Below are 24,827 nucleotides of genomic sequence, written 5' to 3'. Positions count from 1 at the left end.
TTGTTGACAGCGAGATTCTGACATCTGCCTGTGGTTTTCACTTTAATGAAGACATGAGACGCAGCACCAGTGTCATCGGTGCGCTGCAAACTAATTCCAGTGGTGATATGTTTCTTGTCATGCAGAAGTAGAGGCGATACTCGTGAATTTCGTTGTTCAGTATAGTTGGAGAGGATTTTCGTTGTTCAGTGTAGTTGGAGATGTATGTGTGTTTTTATATGTTCACAGATTTTATTTGTGAAAAACAAAACCACGAGGGAAACGGTTCAAATGGCTCTAAGCACTATGGGACTTAACATCAGGGGTCATCAGTCCCCTAGAACTTAGAACTACTTGAACCTAACTAACCTAGGGGACATCACACACATCTACGCCCGAAGCAGGATTCGAACCTGCGAACGTAGCAGCAGCGCGGTTGGAGACTGCAGCGCCTAGAACCACACAGCCACTTCGGTCGGCTAAACCCAACACATCACCACGCCTAATACGAAGTGAGAAACCCGTTGGCATTCAAAACAGTTTCCGCTTATATTGCAGTTGATAAATACAGGCCCTGTATGGTTTCGAAGGAATCTTATACCATTATTCCTGCAAAATAACGGCAAGTTTAGGTAACGATGAACGAGGCAGATCTATCATGCACTCTTCTCTCCGAATAAGACTACAAAGGCTCAATAATAGCAGGCCAGTGTGGCCGTGCGGTTCTAGGCACTTCGATCTGGAACCGCGCGACCGCTATGGTCGCTGATTCGAATCCTGCCTCGGGCATGGATGTGTGTGATGTCCTTAGGTTAGTTAGGTTTAAGAAGTTCTAAGTTCTAGGGGATTGATGACCTCAGATTGTAAGACGTCGTGGTCTCCTGACCTTCATTGCTTACATACTCTGCCCTCACAATCATATTCCACACATCAAGACGCTTCATTCGAACCAAAACTCGATAAGATAAAGTCAATGTTGTATGAATTCATGTAAACGATATGCAAATAACAGGTAAGCGCACCGTGGTTGAAATACTCAAGGCTGGCGTACACACATACATTCCAGACACGACAGTCATAGGAGCTTTTAGTTCGGGAGAGCAACCGCACGCCAGGAGGCTGGTCCCAACCTATCTACAACGGCCGACGACCGCCCGTAGAGCAGACAGCGTTTGCCTGAGTGAAAGGACAACCCTGTATTCGGCTTAAAAGAAAATTCTGTTACATTGTGTGGGAACGCCCAGCCTACGCATTCTTTACAAATATAGCACGCAGTTTCAGAGATTTTCACAGGGAGACAGCAAACACCAAACGGCGATGCTACAGATTTCCAGATTGGTCGCCTTAAACGAAACGTCATTCTTCCATTTTAGAAGAGCAATGCTGATTGGCAGACGATATTTCTGATGCCTTGAGATGAAGGAGTAATGGAAGAGACCGAAAGATATACCGCTTCACGTCTGGCGTGGAGAGCGGCCTTTCCATTGTCGCTCTTGGAGCGAGAACACGTAATGAGAGCGTGCGCGCTCGTACGTGTACTCAAAGAGTGAGGAACAAGTCTCTCCTCAGTACTTCACTTGGAGAGCACCTCTGTCGAGAGCGAATCGGAGAGCGACTCTATATTGAGTCCTTGCGATTAAGCGTTGTTCACTGTGTTGGCCGCCACACTTATTGTGCGGTGTGAACGGACTGAGTGATAGTTAAACGCCTGCGAGCGAATTTTTGAGTGTCATCGCGATGAACTGGTTATCTGACCGGTGTACCACGCCAATAGTTCGACTAGGGGCCTTGACTTCATCAAGGTGTAGGGAGAGTTTGATTGGCGTAGGTCAATCCAGATAGAACGAGAGTTATCTTATTTGTCAGCAGCGAGCGGCGCAGACAGCAGTCATCACAGCTTACGGTATTGTGCGCTACAACTCTTGTGATCCCCATATGTCCTCCACAACAGTACACTTCACTGCATTTCACACGCTACAGCCTCGACCATACCTAGCAACCTTCTAGCGGATAACTATTCAAGTTGAGTAGGTGCGGCTCTCAGTCATTCTGCCAAGTCAATAACAATCTTAAACTTAGTATAGAAATTTCATTAGCGAATCCTATCCTTAAGAGGTAACTTCACATTCCGAAAAGAACCCGGAAATAGCTTGTACAGTTCATAACTAAAAGTGCCATTGTGATTTCTCAGAATTTTTTCAAAATAAATAATAATTTTCGTGAGTTTCATGTTTTTCTTACACTAACTAGCACTACTCCAGTATCCAAGTATCCCACTAGTTACGTAAGAAATTTTGTGAATTTTTGTGTCATTACAGCGGACGAATCCAGAAGATATTTATTGCTGAAAGTTTTTCAGGCATTTCTCTTTGGAACGTTAGGAGCGTCTGTCTGACTTCTGTAGTAGTGTGGGGGTGGAAATTGCATCTTTCAGGAGCCACAGGGTGAAGGGTACATCTCAGATTAATCCATTGCGCAGAATGACAGAATAGCTCCCACACGCTCACAAGATGTTAAGTCCCATAGTGCTCCGAGCCATTTGAACCATTTGAGTTCAATAATATTGAACTCTGTTGACCGTGGCGGCTAGGGGAGATGCGACGATTCATCCTTGTACTAGAAGATGCGAGCTGTGTGAACAGGGGCGCTATCGGAACACTGCATCAAGCATTGCACCACTGGATGGCCCTGATAAGCAGAAAGGTCACACAATGTTTTGCAGTAATGCCACCTCACAGAACAACAATTTGCGTCAATGATGAGTGGCTTTAGAATTCCTGCCCCGCCTTTCAGTTCCCTGTTTACGGAGCTCCCTTCGTGTTGTTTTGTTGCTGACAGGGTCAGCGAGTGCGACATTCAGTTCTGCACTGACTTTTGCAGCTGCCATCTTCTCATTTTCTTGTCACAATCATCTTCAAGGAGCGTGTGTCACTATTACCCAACATACACTTTCGTCCGCGTCTTAGCGGATGATGTTTCTCTACTTTATCTGTGTGCGGTGGAAATCTTCGATATACTTTCTCCTGACCGCCAAATACTTCGGGAGTACCCACCACACGAGCATCAACAGTTAGCCCACGTTCGCATTCGCTTATCTACGGTATAATGCACTCACAACCTTGGGGTACTCCGTAAATCACCCTACCTCTGTCGATTTGTTCCGTTAAGAGCGACGTGTTGAGTTCTGTCTGCAAGGATGTAGTGAATCTAGTCGCAAATCTGCTCCGATAATCGATAAGCTCGGATTTTTTTTCACTAAACGGCGGTGCGTCGAGGGTGCACATCAGTGTGTAGGTAGTGCGTGCTTTTTAATCACTGAAGAGACAAACAAACTGGTACACTTTCCTAATATCGTGCAGAACGCGCAGAAGTGTCTAAACACAACGTGGCATGGACTCGACTAATGTCTGAAGTGGTGCTGAAGGGAACTGCTACCATGAATCCTGTAGGGCTGTCCATAAATCCATAAGAGTACGCGGGGCTGGAGAGCTCTTCTGAACAGCACGTTGCAACGCATCCCAGATATGCTCAATAATGTTCATGTCTGGGGAGTCTGGTGGCCAGCGGAAGTGTTCAAACTGAGAAGAGTGTTCCTGGAGCCACTCTGTAGCAGTGTCCTGCTGGAATTGCCCAAGTCTGTCGGAATGCACAATGGACATGAAAGGATTCAGGTGATCAGACAGGCTGCTTGCCGGCCGGGGTGGCCGAGCGGTTCTAAGCGCTATACTCTGGAACCTCGCGACCGCTACGGTCGCGGGTTCGAATCCTGCCTCGGGCATGGATGTGTGTGATGTCCTTAGGTTAGTTAGGTTTAAGTAGTTCTAAGTTCTAGGGGACTGATGACCTCAGAAGTTAAGCCCCACAGTGCTCAGAGCCATTTGAACCATTAGACAGGATGCTTGGGTACGTGCCGCCTGTCAGAGTCGTATCTAAACGTATCACGTGTCCCATATCACCCTAACGCCACCTGTCCCACACCATTACAGAGCCTCCACCAGCTAGAAGAGCCTCGTGCTGACATGCAGGGTCCATGGATTCATGAGGTTGTCTCCATACCTATACACGTCCATACGCTCGATACAATTTTAAACGAGACTCGTCCGACCAGGCAACATGTTTCCAGTCATCAACAATCCTATGTCGGTGTTGAAGTGCCCGGGCGAGGCGTAAATTCGTGCAGTCATCAAGTGTACACGGGTGGGCCGTCGGCTCCGAAAGCCCAGATCGATGAAGCTTCGTTGAATGGTTCGCACGCTGACACTTGTTGATGGCCCAACATTGAAATCTGCAGCAATTTACGGAAGGGTTGCACTTTTGTCAAGTCGTCGTTGGACCCGTTCTTGCAGGATCTTTTTCCGGCCGCAGCGATGTCAGAGATTCGATGTTTTACCGGATTCCTGAGATTCACGGTACACTCGTGAAATGGTCGTTCGAGAAAATCACCACCTCGCTACCTCGGAGATGCTGTGTCCCATTGCTCGTGTGCCGACTATAATACCACGTTCAAACTCACTTAAATCTTGACAACCTACTATTGTAACAGGAGTAATCTATCTAACAACTACGCAGACACTTGTCATCTTATATAGGCGTTGCCAACACCAGTGCCGTATTCTGCAAGTTTAGATTACTCTGTATTTGAATATGCATGCCTATACCAGTTTATTTGTTGCTTCAGCGTATAATGATTTGGGCCTTCTCATTTTCGGAGACTAGGTGTTGCTAATTATTTTAAATATTCATGATGAATATTCCTAGACGACAACAGCCGTTTAAGAGGACCGCAAGCATATATTTGTGGTTGACGAACACTCAACTATCGCACTACGAGTGGCCCGCTGAAATACCGAATTTAATCTCACAGAAAATTTGCGGGATTCTTTGGAACAGTGAATGAAATTGTCAACATTCACGCGATCTTGCAGCTATAACTGCTGAAACTGGTTTACTCTCGTCGCCACCGAATGGAGGTCGTTATCAAGACGAAAGGTGGTGTTACGTGGCATCAGCGCGATTTTTTTCTGGGGTTGGCTGATTTTTTATCCAGTATACAAACGATATCTAAAAGAAGGAAGAACACCATTGTAAGCCTTCCACGCCGATGAAAGTGACGTTATACAGGGTGTCCCAGGAGAAATGGACAATATTGAGCGATAAGGTAGAACGATTGCAAACAAGTGCTTATAGCTCTTTAGCTATTCATTTCAGAGCCCACGTTTATTGTTCCATACTACCTCCACCCAAAATATGGAACGAAAAAGACTTGCTATCGAAGAAGGATGTTTCGCAGTAACGAAGATGAAGAAGGGCTCATAGCTCTTACCCTTGCATGGTTAAACTTCATTTTCCATATATTTGCAAAATAAAAGGTCAAAATTCTCTTCCTTTGTGATAAACGATACTCTTTCATTGCCAAAACGGTTATGAGGAGACCAAATTTGAAGATTGGTGATGTGAGATGTATCTGTCCCACGAATCTAACAACACACACCAAAAAAAGTTTTTCGTCACCCGGGTTCCCAGAACACCTGAAGATAGACGTTGACTGTGGATATTGTGCCACAGTGTCGCATGAGCCTTCAACCAGACAATCGACAGAGACGTGTTTGGAGGCAACCCAGTCAGAACGAACGCCTGATCACACTGTTAGATATAACGAAAGCAAGTTCGGGACTGGCATATATCCCACAACACAATAGTTTCACTGATTAATTCTTATGCTTCAACTCACTGTCGATGCGTAATCAACACGGAGCAGCAAGTATTCCCGACCATAAGTCACTACCTGCATGAATTTTTTCGAAAAAACACGGAAGGGATCACCCGTCCCATTCGGTGATGCACTCACACATGCACCGATGATTTTTTTGTAACCGCCAAACTGTGTAGACGCGCTTTTTTTCCCAAAGAAACACCAGGACGAGAGAAAAGCAAAGCGTTTCGTCTCTCTGTCACGAGTCGTAAACTGACTATGATTCTGGACGCTGGCTTGGTAAGTGCTGCTTCGCTCTGGCTATTGAGTGAACCAAAAGTGTAGAGAAAGTGTAGAGAAAGTATCGTTTGAGTTTAGGGTGTTTGGTTCCGCTTTAACGATTTTCTTTCTTTCGTCAATTCACGAGTGAACTTAATCGTAGTGAACGTTTCTGCTTCCACGTGATTGCTCATTACAGTGTCTACGCACACAATTAATTCCTTTGCATGTCTGCTTAGCACCTCCCTCTCACAGAGTGGTCAGTGCAAATATTTCTGCGGCATCAGTGAACGCAGATACGAGCTTGATCCCTTGAGCTTGATTCCTTTGCTATCAATGGCTCATCAAAATTAAGTCGTCGTATTACGAGTATCACACAGAAAGCAACGCACCACATGATTTCTTCTACAATTTCCCCAGTACCTTACAGCCCACTCCTAAGTGTATAAAGTACTATACATATACATTAATAGTTACCCATGTATAATGGAGTTACTTGAATGTAAATTTTCTTTCTATCCTGTTCTCTATGTCTCTACTTATTAGGTTTAACAAACCAAGCAATGATTGGTCATTTTTATTAATTCTGTAGCTAGACAATCCCTTCCTCAATTGTTTAACCAATTTGCAAGGCTGGCACCCATTGTTCATTTACGAGGGGCTTTTCTCTTCTGTGCGAACTTTAAATTGCCTGCATTAATAAATGGGGAGCTCTGTGACTGCAAAAAAGTCCAGCCAGCGGTGGTAGAGTTGTAAAACTACCGTAGGCTACCGTAGATTGTCATAAGTAACCGTAGTCTGCAGTACTTTTCCTAGGGGCTTTGGTCAGTCGAGGTCTTTCCCGCACTACCTATACATTGTGTGTATTGCATACCTATCAGGTGTTGTAATAACGATCGCTTTCTTTTTGTATTTTATCTGTGTTTTAATAGATTCCCCTAAAAACAAGAAGCGGTGAACTGTGTAGAAACAGAGTGAGGATATATAACAGGCCATGTAACCTACAGGAAATTTTTGTTCTACATAACTATCCTCCTATCTGAAACTTAAAAATTAACAGTATTTACAGAAAAACTGAAACTAACAATGTTTAATTGAGTTTATTCGAAAATTGGTGATTTGTAACGTGAGACAGAGGGATGTTATAGTAAAAATAAAGAAAACGATACAGATTTATCATATAGCGCTGCAAAAAAGCAATATTCTCCATAAAGAGGTAAAATAAAAAACGCAAAACCAAAATACACTCCTGGAAATGGAAAAAAGAACACATTGACACCGGTGTGTCAGACCCACCATACTTGCTCCGGACACTGCGAGAGGGCTGTACAAGCAATGATCACACGCACGGCACAGCGGACACACCAGGAACCGCGGTGTTGGCCGTCGAATGGCGCTAGCTGCGCAGCATTTGTGCACCGCCGCCGTCAGTGTCAGCCAGTTTGTCGTGGCATACGGAGCTCCATCGCAGTCTTTAACACTGGTAGCATGCCGCGACAGCGTGGACGTGAACCGTATGTGCAGTTGACGGACTTTGAGCGAGGGCGTACAGTGGGCATGCGGGAGGCCGGGTGGACGTACCGCCGAATTGCTCAACACGTGGGGCGTGAGGTCTCCACAGTACATCGATGTTGTCGCCAGTGGTCGGCGGAAGGTGCACGTGCCCGTCGACCTGGGACCGGACCGCAGCGACGCACGGATGCACGCCAAGACCGTAGGATCCTACGCAGTGCCGTAGGGGACCGCACCGCCACTTCCCAGCAAATTAGGGACACTGTTGCTCCTGGGGTATCGGCGAGGACCATTCGCAACCGTCTCCATGCAGCTGGGCTACGGTCCCGCACACCGTTAGGCCGTCTTCCGCTCACGCCCCAACATCGTGCAGCCCGCCTCCAGTGGTGTCGCGATAGGCGTGAATGGAGGGACGAATGGAGACGTGTCGTCTTCAGCGATGAGAGTCGCTTCTGCCTTGGTGCCAATGATGGTCGTATGCGTGTTTGGCGCCGTGCAGGTGAGCGCCACAATCAGGACTGCATACGACCGAGGCACACAGGGCCAACACCCGGCATCATGGTGTGGGGAGCGATCTCCTACACTGGCCGTACACCACTGGTGATCGTCGAGGGGACACTGAATAGTGCACGGTACATCCAAACCGTCATCGAACCCATCGTTCTACCATTCCTAGACCGGCAAGGGAACTTGCTGTTCCAACAGGACAATGCACGTCCGCATGTATCCCGTGCCACCCAACGTGCTCTAGAAGGTGTAAGTCAACTACCCTGACCAACAAGATCTCCGGATCTGTCCCCCATTGAGCATGTTTGGGACTGGATGAAGCGTCGTCTCACGCGGTCTGCACGTCCAGCACGAACGCTGGTCCAACTGAGACGCCAGGTGGAAATGGCATGGCAAGCCGTTCCACAGGACTACATCCAGCATCTCTACGATCGTCTCCATGGGAGAATAGCAGCCTGCATTGCTGCGAAAGGTGGATATACACTGTACTAGTGTCGACATTGTGCATGCTCCGTTGCCTGTGTCTATGTGCCTGTGGTTCTGTCAGTGTGATCATGTGATGTATCTGACCCCAGGAATGTATCAATAAAGTTTCCCCTTCCTGGGACAATGAATTCACAGTGTTCTTATTTCAATTTCCAGGAGTGTATATCAAACCGCTTCAATACTTCGTTGAACCTGTTCATAAATTATTTTCGCATTTATCAATAGTAACAGGAAACTCTTGCCTGTGATCACGGTAAAATACAGTCTGTTGAGCGCAAAATAATAGCAATTATTATATATTTTTTATGTTTGTGCATCTAAACTGTACCTGCATTGCAAGTAATTGCTTTGATTGTACAAAAGCGCAGAAGTTTTGCCATCAACTAACTTTTGTTACTTATAAAATGCAATTGATATATAAAATATAAAACATATAAAATACACAATGAAGTAAAAGTGAATGATGTTCAGATCTAATTACGTACAGAACAAACAAGGAAGTAGACAAACAAAAGACAAAAAGAAGTCGTCGGCTCCCAGTTTCTTAGACATTCATTTATACGAGGTGTGGCTAGAAAAAAACCGGACTAGTACTGGTGAAACAATAAAACGAATGCAATAAGGCTGAAAGTCGCGTGGCCTGTCACGTGACTCTCGCTCCGCCTACTGCTCGAGTTTCATCTGCCTCCTGCACTAAGTCTGCCCGTGGCGTCTGTTTTAAGTAGTTAACATTTTGTCTGTGCGTCGGAAACTGTTGAGTGTACAGAAAGAACAGCGTGTTAACATCAAATTTTGTTTCAAACTAGGAAAATCTGCAAGTGAAACGTTTGTAATGTTACAACAAGTGTACGGCGATGATTGTTTATCGCGAACACAAGTGTTTGAGTGGTTTAAACGATTTAAAGATGGCCGCGAAGACACCAGTGATGACACTCGCACTGGCAGACCATTGTCAGCAAAAACTGATGCAAACATTGAAAAAATCGGTAAACTTGTTCGACAAGATCGCCGTTTAACAATCAGAGCAGTGTCTGAGTTAACAGGAGTTGACAAGGAAAGTGTTAGGCAGATTCTTCATGAAAGTTTCAACATGAACAAAGTGTGTTCAAAAATGGTTCCAAAGTGTCTCACAATTGAACAGAAGGAACGCCGAAGAATGATTTGTTCTGACATCCTGGAAAACATTGAAAGTGATGCCACCTTCTTACAAAATCGATGCATTGGAAAACTCCTGGTTCTCCACGACAAAAAAAAGCACGAATGTCAAAATCGAAATTCAAGGCAATGATGATTATTTATTTATTTTTTTTTTTACATCAAAGGGATTGTGCACATTGATTGGGTACCAGAGGGACAAACAGTGAATCAGCATTACTACATTAGCGTCCTGGATACCCTACGTGAGCGAGTACGGAGAAAACGGAACGATTTGTGGAGAAAAAAGTCATGGATCCTTCACCAAGACAATGCCCCAGCTCACAGTGCGTTGTCAGTGAAGACGTTTTTGGCAAAACACAACATTCCCATCTTAGATCATCCACCCTACTCTCCTGATTTGGCCCCCTGTGACTTTTTTCTTATCCCTAAAGTCAAGTCAGCTTTGAAAGGAACTATATTTGAGACTGTTGAAGCAGTAAAAGAAAAAGCGACGGAAGTAATGTATGGACTTACCGAAAATGATCTGCAGCATTGCTATGAACAGTGGAAAATTCGTATGGAGCGGTGTAGAGACCGAGGAGGAGAGTACATTGAAGGAGATAACATGAAATTGTAAATAATTGTAAATAAATGTTTTTTCCAGCATCAGTCCGGTTTTTTTCTAGCCGCACCTCGTATAGTATGGTAAACCGGTTGGTAGTGTGTGTGTGAAACACGTGTGGGTGGATGCTGACAGGTGTATGGCCGAGGATGGCGGGTGTCCGCTGGCTGGGGCTGGCGGCGACGCTCGCCACGGCGCTGCTGACGCTGACGCTGACGGCGCCGGCGCACGGCGCGCCCTTCGCGCTGGTCCGCCGCGCCGCCGACTCGCAGTCGTCAGAAGATGACGACGCCGGCTGGTACAAAGACGCCGTCATCTACCACGTCTTCGTGCCCTCTTTCCGGGACTCCAACGGAGACGGCGTCGGTGACATTAAAGGTCGGTCACATCCAGTATCTATCCACCATTTCGTGACAACGTTGGTAGGTGACCTACATACCCATATCCCTAGGTCAAATCAATATAAATATATTATATACCGGAGTACCTACATATACACAACTGGCCATTCAAATTGCTACACCATGAAGATGACGTGCTACAGACGCGAAATTTAACCGACAGGAAGAAGATGCTGTGAAATGCAAATGATTAGCTTTTCAGACCATTCACACAAGGTTGGCGCCGGTGGCAACTCCTAAAACGTGCTGACATGAGGAAAGTTTCCAACCGATTTCTCATACACAAGCAGCAGTTGAGCGGCGTTGCCTGGTGAAACGTTGTTGTGATGCCTTGTGTAAGGAGGAGAAATGCGTACCATCACGTTTCCGACTTTGCTAAAGGTCGCACTCTAGCCTATCGCGATTGCGGTTTATCGTATCGCGACATTGCTGCTCGCGTTGGTCGAGATCCAATGACTGTTAGCAGAATAGGGAATCGGTGGGTTCAGGAGGGTAATACAGAACGTCGTGCTGGATCCCACCGGCCTCGTATCACTAGCAGTCGAGATGTCAGGCATCTTATCCGCGTGGCTGTAACGGATCGTGCAGCCATATCACGATCCCTGAGTCAACAGATGGGGACGTTTGCAAGACAAAAACGGTCTGCACGAACAGTTCGACGACGTTTGCAGCAGCATGGACCATCAGCTCGGAGACCATGGCTGCGGTTACCCTTGACGCTGCATCACAGAAAGGAGCGCCTGCGATGGTGCACTCAACGACGAACCTGGGTGCACGAATCGCAAAACGTTATTTTTTCGGATGAAACCAGGTTCTGTTAACAGCATTATGTTGGTCGCATCCGTGTTTGGCGACATCGCGTTGAACGCACATTGGAAGCGTGTATTCGTCATCGCCATACTGGCGTATCACCTGGCGTGATGGTATGGGGTGCCATTGGTTACACGTCTCGGTCACCTCTTGTTCGCATTGACGGCACTTTGAACAGCGGACGTTACATTTCAGATGTGTTACGACCTGTGGCTCTACCCTTCATTCGATCCCTGCGAAACCCTACATTTCAGCAGGATAATGCACGACCGCATGTTGCAGGTCCTGTTCGGGCCTTTCTGGATACAGAAATTGTTCGACTGCTGCCCTGGCCAGCACATTCTCCAGATCTCTCACCAATTGAAAACGTCTGGTCAACGGTGGCCGAGCAACTGGCTCGTCACAATACGCCAGTCACTACTCTTGATGAATTGTTGTATCGTGCTGAAGCTCCATGGGCAGCTGTATCTGTACACGCCATCTAAGCTCTGTTTGACTCAATGCCCAGGCGTATCAAGGCCGTTATTACGGCCAGAGGTGGTTGTTCTGGGTACTGATTTCTCAGGATCTATGCACCCAAATTGCGTGAAAATGTAATCACATGTCAGTTCTAGTATAATATATCTGCATTTCTTCTTGGTGTAGCAATTTTAGTGGCCAGTAGTGTAAAAACTACAGTGCTTGACAATTGATAAGGAACAACGATTACTTGCTAAAAAATAATTGCCAACTGCAATGGTACATCCGAAAAGGTACAGGAAAGGGAAATGAACGGTGCTGGACGTGTTAACTGCAGCGAAATTTGTGCACGAACTCTCTGTGAGTATTCGACAGCTCCTGTAGCACGGTGTTTGAGAAGGCTGGGGTGGAACAGATTAATGCAACATTCCATGTGGTATCGAAACCTGTCTGCAAGACATTTTGAGTGCTTACGATCGTAGACGAACAGTTGGACGATAGAAGCTGATCAAATGTCGCTACTGTGATCACAGTAACAGGTGTCTCCAAAAGTATCGTCTCATAATTACGATAGGCCGCTGGAAGGGGAAAATGCTATGCGAAAGCATGGCGGTGGTTGTTGACGGACCACCACAACGCAGGAGGATCGATATGTGCCCCTAATTGCGAAAAGAAACGGACGTTACACTTCTGGGCAGGTCGATGCAGACCTTGCAATCGCTACCACTACGTGTGTCTCTGCAAGACCTATTTCGCCGCGTTTAAATCAGGCTGGTCTGTATGCTTGGAAGCTTTTTAAATGAATCTGACTCCAACCACACCATCGTCGAGGAAGAATCGTTGGTATAGGGAGCTTGTTGGTTGAGGTCAACAACAGTGGTCCGGAGTAACTTTCTCCGACGAATTCTGCTTCAATGTGACGAGTGATTCTGACCACCAGTTAGTGCGGAGAGAGAGTGGAACACTTTACACTCCACAGAATGTTCACGAATCTCATTGGTGTGGGCAGGCATTATGCACAGTGGCCAAACACCGCTGCATATCTATGCGCGAAGTATCCTTGCAGCTCAACGGTGTTGCAGGAAGATTATTCTGGATCATGTCCATCTGTTTCGGCGTGTGGTAGGTCTCGACTTTCTGTTTACGAGCGACAATGCCTACTCAGACAGGACTGCTGAGGCGTTCGACATGCTGGAAAGTGAAGGTATTGAATGTATGAAATGGCTAAAGTACTCCCCGGACGTATATCCTACACAACTTGCCTGGAATGCTGCTGGCGAACACTCCCTCCCCGGACCGTCAAAGAAATGAAAACCGGACAATATCCTCCAAGGATTCCTTAATAGTTTGGTAGCCAGCATGAAAAACAGGTGCAATATAAGCTTAAGTGCTCGAGGAGGCCCTATTCATTACTGAGAGTCTCATATCTGCCTTGATGTTGCGAGTGTGACCTGTGTCAAAACATGAACGATATTTATGTCTGTTAGCTGCTTCCTCATGTGGTGAGATGTGTACAAGTTTTCGTTATAAATATACTACTCCACCTCTGTTACGTATGTACTATGTTTCGTGTCGTCCATCATAACCCGTGATTACTCCTGACCAGAAATGTCTTTGTTGCGTAGCAATTGTCAAGCAATGCACATATCTAGTGGATATGTATGTGCGTCAGCATGCCTTGCACAGAAATCTGTGCGTTCTTCGACATAATGTGGAGCATGTCAGGAGTTATGCAATTCTTCATTAGTCTTGTGCAGTTGTTGAGCCACATGGGACTTAATTATTTTCCATAATGTGTTCTCTGGCGTGGTAAGTAAGGTCTGTCTCGTGATGGCCGTTTCAGTGGCGCTGCAGACGTTGATGAATCACGCCCGGTATAGAGAATTGGACATTGTTAATCAATGAACTCAACGCACCTGAACAGCAAAGTGTACTGGAGCTCCGTCTTGTTGCAATCATGGATGATCCAAGATTTCCTTGTTTTCGAGCTGAGGAATTAATTCTGTTTGCCACTTCTCCAAATAAAGATTTATATTCACTTTCCCTTAAAAAAATTATCCGAATAGATACCGTGAAGGTGTCTCGGACAATATCAAAACATGAGGCACATTCCTTTTCAACTCTTGCACATCGTACTCAGTGTACTTGAAACGTCCCCTTTGAAGAATTATACATGACTGTGCTTAAACTGACACACAATATTTTGTTAGCGCAACGCAATCTGACTTTCAAAATTCCCTACAAAAGAATGGCCCTGACTAACATTAAACTATACCTTTCACAAATCACTTACCTCACAAAAATCTTCGCTGCTCAAGCTACTGCAATACAACGAGCGCCACTACTGCCAGCTAAATAAAAGATTCAAACTATGGAAGGCACTAACTACTGATAGGGATAGTTAGCAAATGAAAGATATTAATAGAGAACAAACAATGTATTTACCTTGATATCATCATATATAAATATAGCAGTTCATGACAAATTTCAAAACTCCGACATCTCTCTCCCCACATCCACCACTGCTGGCGACTCACCTCCAACTGCGCAACGCTACGCGCTGTTGACATCCAGCTGCCGCTGCCCAACACTACAATGGCGAGTATTACAACAATGCAAAGCAGCCACAGACTGCACACAGCACAACCAGTGATTTTCATACAGAGGTGGCGTTACCAATAAAAAAAACCTAAACAGCCTACTTACATACTAATTGAATAAGATTGGGAATAGGCTAAAATCCTGTCTGACTCACTCTCAGTCATTGCTTCCTTTTCATACCCTCGGACTCATAACTGCTATCTGATCTGCGTACAAGTTGTAAACAAGCTTTCGCTCCGTGTAGTGTGCCTCTGCTGCCTTCATAAATTTAAAGAGAGTGTTCCAGTTAATATTATAAAAAGATTTCTCCAAATCTGCGAATGCTATAAACGTAGGTTTACCTTGCCTTAACCTATCTTCTAAGATAAGTCGTAGGGTCAGTACTGCCTCGCGTGTACCAACATTTCTCCGGAACCCAAACTGACATTCTACGAGATCGCCTTCTACCAGTTTTTCAATTACTCTGTAGATAATTCACGGTACTATTTTGCAACTTTGACTTGTAAATCCGATAGTTCGATGATATACATACCTGCCATCTCCTTCTTTCTTTGTAATTGTAATTATTACATTCTTCTTGAAGCCCGGGGTATGTCCTCTGTCTCATATACCTAGCACACCAGGTGGAATAGTTTAGTTATGGCTGGCTTCCCCAAGTATGTGAGCCGTTCTGAGGGAATTTCATTTACTTCAGAGGCCTTATTTTGGCTTAGGTCTTTCAGTGCTCTGTCAAATTTTTCTCGCACTATCCTATCTCCCGTCTCAGCTTAACGTACTTCCTCGTCCTGTTCTAAGATATTCCCCTCCAGTTAATTTCCCCTGTAGAGCCTCTCAATGCATCCCTTCCACCATTCAGCTTTCCCTTATTTGCCCGGTACGGCTTTTGTTCTGAGTTCTTGACATTCATGCACCTGCTCCTCTTTTCTGCAAAGGTCTCTTTAATTTTCCTGTAGGTGGTATGTAATTTTCTCCTGGTAGCGACGTGCTTCTATAGAATTACATTTATCGTCTAGCTATTTCTGCTTACCCATATGGCACTTTCTGTCAGTCTCATTTTTTAGATGTCTGTATTCCCTTTCGCCTGCTTCATTTGCTGCATTTTATATTTTCTCATTACAGCAATAAAATTCAATATCACCTGCGGTATCAAAGGATTTCTACTAGCCCTCGTCTTTTTACCTAGTTGATCGCCTGCTGCCTTCACTATTTCATCTCTCAGAGCCATTGACTCGTCTTTTATTATATTCCTTAATGTTACACTCAGTCGTTGACTAATGCTCAATTTGAAACTAGCAGCAACATCTCGTTCTTTCAACTTATCATGGTTCCATCTCCTTAATTTTCTGCTTACTTGCAAATTCTTCAGTTTTAATCAGCGTTTCATGTTCAATAAATTTTTGTCGTAGCCCACATCTGCGCCTGGATATGTCTTACAGCTTAAAATCTGGTTCAGAGCTCTCTGTCTTACCAGTAAACAATCGATTTGAAACCTGCCAGTGTCTCCAGCTCTCTTCCACGTGTATAGCTTATTTCATGATTCTTAAACCAAGTGTTAGCGATTATTAAATTATGCCATTTGCAAAATTCTTCCAGGCGGCTTCTTACTGTATTCCTCTCCCGCAGTCCACGTTATGCTGTTATTTTTCCTTCTCTTCCTCTTCCTACTAAGGAATTCCAGTCACCCAATCCAATTAAGTTTTCCTCTATTTTCATTATCTGCATAATTTTTTTTATCTAATCACACATTCTTTCAACCTCTTCTCCATCTGCGTAACTAATTAGCATTAAAACTGCGCTACTGTGGTGGCCGTTGGCTTTGTGTGTACTTTGGATACGGCAATGCATTCGCTGTGCTGCTCACAGTAGCGTACCCGCATTTCTATTTTCTTTTTCATTGGTGTACCTATTCGTGCATTACTTCTATTCATTTTGTATTTATAACCTTGAGCTCACCTTACTAGAAGTCCTGTTGTTTCTTTCACCGAACTTCACTAATGTCCACTATATCTGATTTCAATCTATCCATCTCCGTTTTTAAAGTTTTTAACCTACCTACCCGATAGAGGGATCTAACACTCCACGCTCCAGTCTGTAGAATGCCTGTTCTTTTTTTTCCCTGATGACGACATCCTCCTAAATAATCTCTGCCTGGAGACCCAAATGGGGCACTATCTTACCTCGGAAGTATTTTGCCCAAGAGAATGCCATCATTATCAGAAATGTAGTGGAGGTCATGTCCTCAGGAAAACTAACGGCTGTAGTTTCCCCTTGCTTTCTGCTGTTCTCAGTACCAGCACAGTAAGGCCTTGTTAGCTGATGCTACAAGGCCAGATCAGTCATTCATCCAGACAGTTGCCCCTGAAACTACTGAAAAGGCCTTTCTGCAGATACCTCTCCGTTGTGCGGAAAACATATCTTGCTTATAATACTGATTTCTGCAAAACACAAAATGGTTTTCTTTATTTTTGCCAAATGAACATGCATCATATTCTGCGGGTGCTTACTTTATTTCTTCAAGTGCACATATAAAGAATTTTACCCAATAAGGTATCATTTTCCACCTGTAATGGTTTACTATTTATTCACTTTGCAGCAACAAAACGAATGGAGAAACACGTTAGGCAGTAGAATTGTTTCATTCTCTGAGTGTGGAAGAAAAACACTCTATGTTTTGTAGAAAATGTGTTTTAGATATTATATTTAATTTCCTAATACGGGTAAAAAGGATAACAAGGGCTCAAAAATTCAACAACTTAATCATTTCGTGAGAAGAAAGTTCACTAAATATCCTTTGTAGCTCTTGAAACTGTTATTCTATCATTCAGTAATTTTTTGTCGTAGTATTAAATTAAATAAAATCAAATAGTAGGGTGGAAATTCGAGGGATAGATCATTAGCAACAACACCATCACAATCAACAGCAGAAATTTTATATCCACTGTCGGAGAAAGGCCTCCAGAGCAGCCGTAATTGTAGCAGTGTTCTTACCTTGTCCAGATTTCCTGGTGTGGTTGCAAATCTCCCTGTAGTATTCTGGTGTTTAGTGAGAAACTGCGGAATGTGGTAAAGTAATGAAGACGGAGGAGACAGAACGGAAATCATGATGCTAGCACACCGTATACAGGCTACCGAAGAGAACGCCCTCTATTCAGAAGCTTTTGGATAAAGGCGGGTTGTATCATGGTTCGGAGTGAGTCCACATCAGACTGTATGTCTCTTACCAGTGGATGGATAATTCATTTCAGAAGTTAGAGGAAGGCCACATACCTAGCCATATGCGGGCATGTCTGCCTCTGACAGAACTCGAGTGATCAGCAAGTAGTCTTGCTCCAAGCGCTCATCCACCGGAGACAGTACGCTTTAAGTACTGCTAGCAAACCCCCGGTTTGTCAATAGTACAGCCGACAAATTCCAGATGGTTATAATTAATTAAAGTGCAGCTACTCAAGGATGTGCAGTGTGAGCTGTAATTATCATATGAAAAAACTTGGTAGATACGCTAATGATTAATGCCCAACCGATCTACGCTGAAAAAAAATTATTAGTTCCAATTATGGCCACCAGGTGCAAATCTAGCATTACACGCTGTTTACATGACGGTATGATATCCAACCGTCATCTGGCAAACTATAATGTGAGTGAACAATATGGCAATCGAGAAGAGAGACAGCGCGCTGCCAATGAAACTCTTTTACGAGAACGGCAACTATTACAGTGCTGCATTGAGAGAGTATCGCCTTCTGAAATGTCTGAGGAGAGGTCCCATGTCGTTACAAGTGAATTTGGTGTTGCACCTGGAAGAGGAAGGTGTACTATACTGGTGGAAATTAGTGATGAGGTTGCTGTTGCTTTAACTGATCATGCAGCACGTATCACAGGTAGTGCTAATGTTCGTGTAGTGTCACGAGAATTGTCCATCCCATTGCGACAATACGGGAAGTTTTGTGTTCTATTTTACGTAAGTACCCTTACAAGATCCAGACAGTGCAGCAACTGAAATCTCATGATCCGCAACAACATTCTGAATTTTCTGGTTTCTGTCACAGATCGAAGTTGATGACATGTGGCTGGGCAATATTCTTTGGAGTGACGAGGCACATTTTACACTAGAGGGGGCAGTGAATACACAGAACTGGCGAATTGGGGGTACTGTTAAACCGGGTGTTGTGCACGCAGAGCAGTTACAGTCACCTTATGTTACTGTGTGGCGTGGATTCACAAGCACCTTTACTCTCGGTCCTTTCTTCTTTGAAGAGAATGCACCCAAAGGCCGTGTCGAGTGGATCGTGAAGTCTGAGATTATCGACACCTCCGTGTACAGCTTGTGATTCCTGCTTCGAAAGAGCGCAACTGTGTAGAAACCGCTGTTTTCATACAAGAAGAGACAGTGCGTCATGTCGCATAATGCAACTTTCTGCGAATGTCTTACCCCGTCAGGTTTTCCAAACGCACGATCTGTCATATCACCTGATGTGAATCCATGTGGCTTTTGGCTCTGGGGTATCTTAAAAGAACACGTTTACCATGGACAGTTTCGGTCTCCACCTGATATGAAGACTAGTGTACTGGAACACGCGGCTCAGATTCCACGGTTGCTCACGTCGTTTTACGGATGGAGCATCCCGTCGACGTCTCTGGTTCTCATATCGTGTAAGCGGCGGCTAAAATAATAAAATCAACATTCTACCTTTCTCTAGATTGACATTTTCTGCCCATGTCCCGTTCTTAATCCATTACACATGGGAACATGTCTATATTTCTGTCGGGCATTCACTGCGCCAGATTTGCACCTGGCGACCAAAATTAGAACTAATGTTTTTTCCAGCGTAAATCGGTTTCGCGATAACTGATTAGAATATGTCCCAAGTTCCGCTGCCATACGATAAGTGCAGTGCTCATTGCGCCTATTTATTTATTTATTTCATTAACAGTACAGAGTAACCCACCGCCTTGAAATGTAAGGTTGTAAGTAGGCTGTTTAGGTTTTTTTATTGGTAACGCCACCTCTGTGTGAAAATCACTGGCTGTGCTGTGTGCAGTCTGTGTCTAGTTTGCATTGTTGTCTGCCATTGTAGTGTTGGGCAGCGGCAGCTGGATGTGAACAGCGTGTAGCGTTGCGCAGTTGGAGGTGAGCCGCCAGCAGTGGTGGATGTGGGGAGAGAGATGGCGGAGTTTTGTAATTTGTCATGAACTGCTATATATATCATGACTTTTGATGATACTAAGGTAAATACATTGTTTGTTCTCTATTAATATCTTTCATTTGCTAAGTATCCCTATCAGTAGTTAGTGACTTCCGTAGTTTGAATCTTTTATTTAGTTGGCAGTAGTGGCTCGCTGTACTGCAGTAGTTCGAGTAATGAAGATTTTTGTGAGGTGATTTCTGACAGGTATAGTTTAATGTTACTCAGGGCCATTCTTTTGCAGGGATTTTTGAAAGTCAGATTGCGTTGCGCTAAAAATATTGTATGTCAGTTTAAGCACAGTCTTGTATAATTGTTCAAAGGGGACGTTTCAAGGTGGGTCGGATGCTTCTGAATCTAATAGCAAAGATTTCTCATTGTTACAGTCTTATTGGTATACAGTTGTTAATGCTCTTTTTCAAAAAATAATATAAAGAACATAACATATAAAGATTTCTCTGAGGCTACAGCGAATTGAATACTTAACAGTTCTTAAAATGGTTACATATAGTTTGTTACTACCTAGTTGATGAGAATATAATTTATACAACGAAAATGTCAAAGAAAAAAAGGAAATATAACACAATGAGCGTGGTTAAGAATAATTTTTAATATATAGAGGGAAGAGGTATGCTGTATATGGATGAGTAATACAGCCTAAGTAGCATGTTGGTTAGTAATGACCTATTTCTATTTCAGATGAGAAGGTCTCGGTACAACCTCGAACTATTCTCATCTGAAATGGTTTGCGCTAATGTATGTTTGCACAGATTATACAGATTATATGCTGATTGAGCACTTCATACATGGAATACATGAATTTTAGCTTCTCATGAGAAATACACTTATGTTTGTAACTTGTTAGTTGAAACATAATATACACTCCTGGAAATTGAAAAAAGAACACATTGACACCGGTGTGTCAGACCCACCATACTTGCTCCGGACACTGCGAGAGGGCTGTACAAGCAATGATCACACGCACGGCACAGCGGACACACCAGGAACCGCGGTGTTGGCCGTCGAATGGCGCTAGCTGCGCAGCATTTGTGCACCGCCGCCCTCAGTGTCAGCCAGTTTGCCGTGGCATACGGAGCTCCATCGCAGTCTTTAACACTGGTAGCATGCCGCGACAGCGTGGACGTGAACCGTATGTGCAGCTGACGGACTTTGAGCGAGGGCGTATAGTGGGCATGCGGGAGGCCGGGTGGACGTACCGCCGAATTTCTCAACACGTGGGGCGTGAGGTCTCCACAGTACATCGATGTTGTCGCCAGTGGTCGGCGGAAGGTGCACGTGCCCGTCGACCTGGGACCGGACCGCAGCGACGCACGGATGCACACCAAGACCGTAGGATCCTACGCAGTGCCGTAGGGGACCGCACCGCCACTTCCCAGCAAATTAGGGACACTGTTGCTCCTGGGGTATCGGCGAGGACCATTCGCAACCGTCTCCATGAAGCTGGACTACGGTCCCGCACACCGTTAGGCCGTCTTCCGCTCACGCCCCAACATCGTGCAGCCCGCCTCCAGTGGTGTCGCGACAGGCGTGAATGGAGCGACGAATGGAGACGTGTCGTCTTCAGCGATGAGAGTCGCTTCTGCCTTGGTGCCAATGATGGTCGTATGCGTGTTTAGCGCCGTGCAGGTGAGCGCCACAATCAGGACTGCATACGACCGAGGCACACAGGGCCAACACCCGGCATCATGGTGTGGGGAGCGATCTCCTACACTGGCCGTACACCACTGGTGATTGTCGAGGGGACACTGAATAGTGCACGGTACATCCAAACCGTCATCGAACCCATCGTTCTACCATTCCTAGACCGGCAAGGGAACTTGCTGTTCCAACAGGAAAATGCACGTCCGCATGTATCCCGTGCCACCCAACGTGCTCTAGAAGGTGTAAGTCAACTACCCTGGCCAGCAAGATCTCCGGATCTGTCCCCCATTGAGCATGTTTGGGACTGGATGAAGCGTCGTCTCACGCGGTCTGCACGTCCAGCACGAACGCTGGTCCAACTGAGGCGCCAGGTGGAAATGGCATGGCAAGCCGTTCCACAGGACTACATCCAGCATCTCTAGGATCGTCTCCATGGGCGAATAGCAGCCTGCATTGCTGCGAAAGGTGGATATACACTGTACTAGTGTCGACATTGTGCATGCTCTGTTGCCTGTGTCTATGTGCCTGTGGTTCTGTCAGTGTGATCATGTGATGTATCTGACCCCAGGAATGTGTCAATAAAGTTTCCCCTTCCTGGGACAATGAATTCACGGTGTTCTTATTTCAATTTCCAGGAGTGTAGTTCATTGCTACTTGAATGCATTATTCCTCAAATAACTCAATACATTTCTGACATTGGCCCTCTGTAAGTAGCTGTACTTTCATTACAAACACCCGGTGCAAGCACACCTGTTGACAAGCCAACTTCCAGCTGGTGTCAACAGAACCGCCATCCTCTCCCACAGGCAGCGGACCCACCAGCGACAGCTGCGCCGTAGCTGCGCTGCTAGGTTACATGCGTGCGTCACATGTTCACCACACACCGCACGGATATCTTTCGGCTTGCTGCCTATTTAGGGCGCCGCTGGACCGCAAAGCAGGACCGCAAAAGCTCACACTTATGACCAAGGACAGGGCTCACGCTAGCCTGTCACTCTGAGCTCACTCCAGCTGTGCCACACACTATCCGCTTGCCATCGCCTTTGGAGCCTTCGACCATCCGACGCTGACTTTCCGCATCTGCATCTACATACATTCTCCGCAAACCACCGTATGGTGCGTGGCGGAGCATTCCTTCTACCATGGCTATTCATTTCCTTTTCTGTTCCATTAGCAGGTGGAGCAAGGGGAAAAACTGCCCCTTTTCCGCTCGGTGCTTCAATTGTCATCCACGGAACATATACTACAGCATCCTCATTGAACCGTCAGGCATCACTCTCACAGCCTTCTCAGCATTCGGTGTCCCCAAAACTGGCATTCTTCTCTATCGACGTGTACCTAGCAGTTACCTCCCCGACCTACGTTACGACGGAGTACTGTCACGATCTGTGTCACAACGTCGTCACGACCCAAGCCACGACAGAATCTTGACTTCGCCATATTCATACTAGATCAGGAGGACCTCATTTTCAGCTGTTTCCCTCAGGATCTACATTATGTTGAATAACTGTGTGCTAGAATGCGAGAGGGAACTAACCTACAAAGTGTTAAAAAATGGATGTTGACATATTTAGATATTTACGGATGGAGCTCTCCACCAACGCGATGTGACGCACCAATTGACTCAATATGGCACGATATCACTCAGTAAGATATCCAAAAACTCTAACAATCAATATCAAGCCTCATAACTGCTTGCATAAGGGCCAGCGGTGGACTGAAACGTTATTGATTTGCTGAGCTTGTCAAGCTCTTTCGCTGGACTAATTCATCCAATTTCTCTGTAATTTAGTTTTTGTCATCGAGTGTAGGTGGGATGACAGTAATCCAAGCACAGTGGTGACTGGTGCGACTAACCAACTACAAAACCGTCGCCACGGAGACATTTCCTTAGGTACGAAGTCCTGCACGTGTTTTAAGTGGCAGTTGTGGAGAAAGTTCCATACCGTGGTCTGGCTTATCCCATTCTCGTCATATGTCTGGTGTCAATAAAGTAATTGTCACATTGTTTTTATCTCTACCTCACGTGCATTTCCCGCCATACACCCATATGATCTTTCCTGCTCCTTATCCTCTCGGGAATCATTTCCTGCAGTTTGTTCCCGTTTAGCAAAATCAACGAATACAAGGAAATAAAAAAAAATTTCCATATCCCGGTTCCCAAAACTCCTGAAGATAGACATTGACTGTGGATATTGTATCACAGACACAGTTCCTTTGTCTGTTCAGAGATGTCACAAAACCCGCCCAAAGATGTAAACAAAAAAATGGTTCAAATGGCTCTGAGCACTAAGGCACTTAACTTCTGTGGTCATCAGTCCCCTAGAACGTAGAACCACTTAAACCTAACTAACCTAAAGCCATCACAAACATCCATGCCCGAGGCAGGATTCGAACCTGCGACCGTAGCTGTCGCGCGGTTCCGGACTGTAGCGCCTAGAACCGATCGGCCGGCAGATGTAAACAACCATCCATGAGCAGTGCCTGTTAGACGGAGGGCATCAGACAGCCGATCAGTTCCAGTCTTTCCACTAGGATGGAGGTACATGGTTCGTGTTGTCTATAGTTGAACCATGCTTAGACTGTCAATACCGCAGTTCGATCGCGTCCGCATCGTTACTTTGTGCCAGGAAGGGCTCTCAACATGAGAAGTGTCCAGGCGTCTCGGAGTGAACCAAAGTCATGTCCTTTGCAGGAGATACTGTGACACAGGAACTGTCGATGACATGCCTCTATCAGGCCGCTCATGGGCTACTACTGCGGTGGATGACCGCTGCCTACGGATTATGGCTTGGAGGAACCCTGACAGCAACGCCACCATATTGAATAATGCTTTCATGCAGCCACATGGCGTCGTGTTGCGACTCAAACTGTGCGCATTAGGCTGCATGACGCGCAACACACTCCCGACGTCCGCGGCGAGGTCCATCCTTGAAACCGCGACACCATGCACCGCGGTACAGATTGGCCCAGCAACATGCCGAATGGACCGGTCAGGATTGGCATCACGTTCTTTTCACCGATGAGTGTCGCATTTGCCTTCAACCACACAATCGTCGGAGACGCGTTTGGAGGCAACTCGGTCAGGATGAACGCCTTAGACACATTGCCCGGTGAGTGCAGCAAGGTGGAGGTTCCCTGCTGTTTTGGCGTGGCATTATGTGAGTCCGACGTACGCCGCTGGTGGTCATGGAAGGCGCCGTAACTGCTGTACGATACGTGAATGTCATCCTCCCACCAATAGTGCAACCATAGCGGCAGTATATTGGCGAGGCATTCGTCTTCATATACAACAATTCGCGCCCTCATAGTGCACATCTTGTGAACGACTTCCTTCAGGATAACGACATGGTTCTAGAGTGGGCAGCATGTTCTCCAGACATGAACGCTATCGAACATGCTTGGGATATATTGAAAAGGGCTACTTATGGGCGACATGACGCACCAGCCTCACTGAGGGATCTACGCCGAGTCGTTGTTGACAATCTGAACTAGCG

At 45.6% G+C, this 24,827-nt stretch overlaps 1 protein-coding gene across 5 annotated transcripts in view; it reads left to right on the top strand.

Moving 5' to 3' along the window:
* The window catches only part of LOC126468213 (titin homolog), a 224,813-nt gene that overhangs the window by 72,343 nt on the left and 127,643 nt on the right, over positions 1-24,827 (top strand). For all 5 annotated transcript variants that reach the window (XM_050096532.1, XM_050096531.1, XM_050096533.1 and 2 more), the window contains exon 2: positions 10,350-10,592. In XM_050096532.1, the coding sequence (XP_049952489.1) occupies positions 10,364-10,592 (229 nt within the window). In that variant the 5' untranslated portion in view covers positions 10,350-10,363. The remainder of the gene's footprint in view (positions 1-10,349; positions 10,593-24,827) is intronic.

Source organism: Schistocerca serialis, chromosome 1 (genome assembly GCF_023864345.2).
Source record: "Schistocerca serialis cubense isolate TAMUIC-IGC-003099 chromosome 1, iqSchSeri2.2, whole genome shotgun sequence".
Classification (NCBI taxonomy): Eukaryota; Metazoa; Arthropoda; class Insecta; order Orthoptera; family Acrididae; genus Schistocerca; species Schistocerca serialis.
The sequence above is the reverse complement of the archived record's forward strand: the minus strand, read 5'-3'. Positions and strand labels throughout refer to the sequence as shown.